The sequence below is a fragment of the Ailuropoda melanoleuca genome, chromosome 2 (assembly GCF_002007445.2).
Source record: "Ailuropoda melanoleuca isolate Jingjing chromosome 2, ASM200744v2, whole genome shotgun sequence".
NCBI classification, from domain to species: Eukaryota; Metazoa; Chordata; class Mammalia; order Carnivora; family Ursidae; genus Ailuropoda; species Ailuropoda melanoleuca.
The window spans coordinates 199,334,370-199,339,421 of NC_048219.1; the positions used below are offsets into that span (position 1 = coordinate 199,334,370).

At 56.5% G+C, this 5,052-nt stretch overlaps 2 protein-coding genes across 4 annotated transcripts in view; one reads left to right on the plus strand and one right to left on the minus strand.

The window, feature by feature from the left end:
* Positions 1-5,052, minus strand: part of HDLBP (high density lipoprotein binding protein) — a 290,773-nt gene that overhangs the window by 243,004 nt on the left and 42,717 nt on the right. The window contains 7 exon segments of the mRNA XM_034655593.1: positions 72-200; positions 408-524; positions 982-1,167; positions 3,124-3,267; positions 4,240-4,374; positions 4,564-4,758; positions 4,936-4,977. Of these exon segments, the coding sequence (XP_034511484.1) occupies positions 72-200; positions 408-524; positions 982-1,167; positions 3,124-3,267; positions 4,240-4,374; positions 4,564-4,758; positions 4,936-4,977 (948 nt within the window).
* The window catches only part of BOK (BCL2 family apoptosis regulator BOK), a 173,047-nt gene that overhangs the window by 546 nt on the left and 167,449 nt on the right, over positions 1-5,052 (plus strand). The gene's annotated exons all lie outside the window — the stretch shown is intronic.

Consider the following 5,052-nt stretch of genomic DNA (forward strand, 5'->3'; position numbering starts at 1 on the left):
AATGGAGAGCTAAGTGCCGCTCACGGGTGCTCCCCCTCCCAGGGCACACGGAGGGCAGGACAGCATCTGACCTTCTCACTGCTGTTTGCGGTCCAGGGAGCGTCCCGGACCACAAAGCCCTTGGATGGCGCCTTGGACTCCTCGTGGGCTGGCGGCTTCATGTACAGCTGTAGGGCCTCGCTGTCGACCACATCAACCAGCTGTGGGCACAGGTTGGGGGGGGGTCACTCTGCAGCAGGCATGCACAACGACCATGCTTGCTGAGTCTCCGGTATTCAGGGCTCGCTCAGGGGAGACCCTGCGCCTGGCATGCCCCTGGGAGCAAAGGCACACAGCCTTGCTGTCACCCCAGGCCAGTCAGAGAGAGGGTGTCCTGGGTATAGGCCTGCTGCCCAACCACAACTCACGTATTCCTCCTCTAGGTTGAGGATGTGGTCAATGGCTTCTTCCACATTCTCTGGGAGCCCCGTCACGGTGACGCAGTTGGGGTCTGGGGCCCCACTCTGTGGGAAGCGAATGTCCACCTGGAAGGAGCACACACAGCAGCTGAGGTGGCTGGGAGCCCTTCATCTGGGGTCTCTGGACCGGAGGCTCATGGTTACGTATGGATGCGAATGGTGCATATCTAGTGAAGTTTTCCCAAGTAACCTTGTTTTCAGGAGACAAAGGTCCTGTAGGTATGTCAGAGCTAAGCACAACACGACAGACACAGAAGCCGCTGGTCCACTGTGGGGGTGCCCATCCCACGGCCAGGGCAGGACACCGCCCAACGTTATCAACGGCACACGGCTGTGCCCTCTGCACCAACTTAAGGACTGGGAACTGAACGTCAGGGGTCTCCCTTCCAAACCCGAAGTGCGATCAGCAGCTGAGGCTGGAAGACCGGGGGCCAGAAGCCCTGACAGAGTGGGAAGCACGCACCCCATCGCACCCGCCGTGCTTCTAGGACTCCACCCCTTCACGGCTGGGCTGGGGACCCACCTTGAATTCATCCATGATTTTGCGGATGGCTTTGCCACGGGCGCCAATGATGCGGGCGTGAACGCGGTGGTCCAGTGGGACGTCCTCAGAAACCATCTGTTCAAGTTCACCCACAATTTTCAATATGGCGTCCCGGGCAGCTTCTGTATTCTTTTCATACCCTGTGATGGTAATTTGGTCCTGGGGCTAAGAAAGGAAAAACCGGTCAGAAGAGGGGACGCCCCTAGAGATCCCAGGCTGGGAGCCCCAACCCAGCAGACGCAGTTCTGTGAGATGACCAGAGGCAGCGTTGGTGAGCGAGGTGGGTCTCACCTTGAGGGTAAAGGCGGACCCGCTCAGAAGATAAAAAAGGCAGAAAAGAACGTCAGGTGCTGATTTAACACAGGTCAACAACGCCCATTAGCTCCTGCCCACTCCCCTCCCACCCCCACCCCTGCCCACAAGACACGTATGGGGAAAAAAGGCCACCGGCACACAAAGAGAGCTGCAGGTGGGGGCAGTGTCGGTGACCCTGGGCCCTGCATCTGGAGGCGTCTCGGTGGAGAGAAGGTTCCAGACACTGTGGCCGGCACTCCACAGCCACAGCATGCCCCAGCCCAGGGCCTCCCTCCTACACGCAGACAGGCGAGGGCACCACACTTGTAGAGACACGACTCAAGGCATAAAGAACACGTGAACACAAGACCACACCTGTGAGCCACGTTCTTTAAGACAAGAGAACATACCACAGCTATAAAAGGGCAACGGAGCGTGAAGGACCAGAGAACAGAAATGCTTGGAAACAAAGCAGGAAAGCAGAAATTTTGAAACCTGCCCAGAAGAGGCCACAAAGACCCCAGGAGACAGCAGAGCAGCAGCCGGCCCCGATGTGGTGCCCAGAACCCGCCACCCGCCGCCGAGTGCCTCGCCGAACAGACACAGACCAGAACACTTCGCCAACGGAAGCATAATCCTCCCTGGAAAAAGCTGCATATGAAGAAAATGTGGCCGTCCAACCCTCTTCGGCTCGCGGAGTATTAACGGCAATGGTCTGAACACCAAATAGCGACTAAAAACATGATATTTACATAGAAAAGTTGAAGGAAATAAACACAGTGAAGGTGAGGGCTATAAAAGAGCTGAATTCTCAGAATAAAAAACATTAAAAATTACGGGTGCCGAGGATCGAGCCCACGACCGGCTCCCTGGTCAGTGGGGAGCCTGCTTCTCCCTCTCCCTGCTCTTGTGCTCTCGCTCTCTCTCTCCCTCTCAGAGAAAATCTTTTAAAAATTAAATTAATAAATAAAAACATTAAAAATTAAAGTTAGAGAGGCGCCTGGCTGGCTCAGTTGGAAGAGCAGGTGATTCTTGACCTCAGGGTCATGAGTTCAAGCCCCACACTAGGTGTACAGCTCACTTTAAAAACAAAAACAACACAAAGAATAAAGCACAGCAGTGTAAACATGCCTGGTAGAAACGCAGAGGCGGACAGAAGGACACACTTGGGGAAGGTAGGAGCAGGCAGGAGGCAGACAGGAGAGGTGGGGGCTGCGGGCTGAGCCCCTACAGGCCTGCCTGCCTTTCTGAACTCAGTTAAGTGCGTGGCTCACAGACTTGGGCCTGCTACGGTGCGTGGATGCAGGGTTGAAAGGCCAGAGTATGCAGAGGTGTGTTGGGATTTGCTGGCCAGAAGACTCCAGCAAACCATTTCTGGGTGCTCTGCTGTGTGCTACCGCAGGAGAAACAGAGACTGGACTCCCACTGTGTGCAAGGCTGTGCTGGAAGGGGCCCCTACAGGAGCCGAGTGGAAGACAGGCAGGGGAGAGACGGGTGGGGGAGGGTACTCCTTGAAGGACTGCACCTGGGGGGACAACTATGTGGGAGAGACCCAGCTGGAGCCCCAGCTGCCTGCCAGGATGACCAGGTGGGCAGGGAGAAGTGCCCCAGGTCCATGCAGAGATGCAGACTGACACGGACCAAGACAGGGCCCAAGGCCCAAGCCCAAATCCAACTCTCAGAGACCTGCCACTCTGCACTTCGCCCTCTCCCCACCCCCTGGGCACATCCTAAGCTTGCCTGCTCCCAGGTCAGGATGAGGTTCCAAGAGTCCACCTGCCCCAAAATGCTCTGGCAATGGCGTCTGAGCCAAGCAGTCACTCTTACCTGGCTCCCATCGTCCTTATCGGGAAATTGAATGTTCACATCATGTTCCAAGCGGATTTGTGTAATCACTGCTCCTTTTCTCCCTATAATTTTGGGATGGTATTTGGGGTCCACAGTGACGCTCAGCTTAAAGCTCCTTAAAGCCTACAAACGAGACAAGGGTGGAAGAGTTCAAGCCCGACCTTCAACATCATGTGTAGCCATGTGCCGCCACCCCCCCTTTCTGTCCGGGACCCCGAAGGTATCTTCCAGTGACAAAAATAAGACACGGCTTTGCCGTTAGCCTGTGTCACCCCGCACCACCAGCTGAAGGACCTGCCCATCCTGCACAGATCCTTCAGAAAGGCCTGCTTGGGCGCTGACAAGGCTGGCACGGCAAGTGGCAAGCTCTGAGCTCAACTTCCTAATCGGCTTAATAGGGATCTGAGGAGTAAGTATAAAGATGTTCTGGGTGGGTAGGGGGGTCTTTCAATGCTGGGGTACAAAAGCAGGCCAGAAGGAAAAGAGGGCCAGCCAGCCTGGGACAGCCGTGACCAGAGGCTGAGGCTGTCGGAACCATACTCAGGTGTGTGAGGTCTGTGGGGCCCACCCAACATGACTCCAGGAAGTCCTCCTCAGCAGGAAGCCCTTCAGGAGGTCACAACACCCAGCCTCTCCCCATGCACCACTCAGGAAGCCCTTCCAACACCAGCCCTACAGATGGGAGGTGGGTCCTGAGCCCTCTTCAAAGCAGGGAAACCATGAAGTGAGAAGGTTCACGTGAACCCGCTGATGCCCGCCCTGGACCACACCACTCACGTCTGGGGGTCTTTGCAGCAATGGCTCCCAGGCCTCTCCAACCTTACCTTTCCTGCACGGTTGGAGGCACCACAACGTGGCATGTTTACTTTGGGGAAAAAAGAAAATGCTAATTCACAGGAAACTTAACTCTGCTGCTATGACACGGAAGAGAAAAGTGCCATGCCCGTAACACTGAGTCTGAAGAAAGGCTCCCCAGACAGCATGGCCCCTGGGCACCAACTGCAACAGGGTCAGCCAGGTCCTCCAGCCACCTGGCGGAACTGGCTGCGGCGTGGCAGACGAAGGCTGAGGACCGTGGCTCTGGAGGACACCCACCCGGTCTTCCTGCTCAGCCTGCAGCTCCTTCACGCGCTCCAGCAAGCCAGCCTTGGCCCGGTCCAAATTCGCGGCAAGGCCAGTGATGGCGATGATATCGGACTGCAGTTCCGGCGCCGGCACGTGGATGTTCACCTACATGGAGACAGAAGGGACCCGCTGCAGAGTGGGTCCCGCCCAGACAGAGACACGGGGCGGCCGGCTACTCCAGGGTAAGAGCAGGAAGAAGGCACACCGCACCACCAAGGGGCCAAACTGCCAGAGGCACTCGGGAGGGCTCCCGTCCAACAGTGGCTCCAGGGGAAAGACTGCAAATCGTGGTACCTCAAACTCGTCCATCATCTTTCGGATCCCGCTCCCCTTCTGCCCAATGATGTAGCGATGAAGGTCAAAGGGCACCCCCACTTCAATGGTGACAGGAACCAGCGCCTGCAGAGAAGACGGTCAGGGCCAGGCCTGAGAGCTAGCGGGGAGCAGAGTGACCCTGTGAGAATTACAGGGAGCTTCCTGGAACCTTCTGTGCTGTTCCAACTCAACTGAGACCACCACCCAAGCTTTTAACTCAAAAGAAGACAAAAAAAAGAACATGGAAACGGGGGCGCCTGGGTGGTGGTCGGTTGAGCATCTGACTCTTGATTTCAGCTCAAGTCATGATCTCAGGGTCCTGGGATCAAGCCCTACATCGGGCTCCAGGATTGGGGAATCCGCCTGGGATTCTCTCTCTCTCTGCCCCTCCCCCTACTTGCTTGTGCTCTCGCAAGCGCACGTGTGTTCTCTTACAAAAAAAAAAAAAAAGGGGGGCCTGGGTGGCAC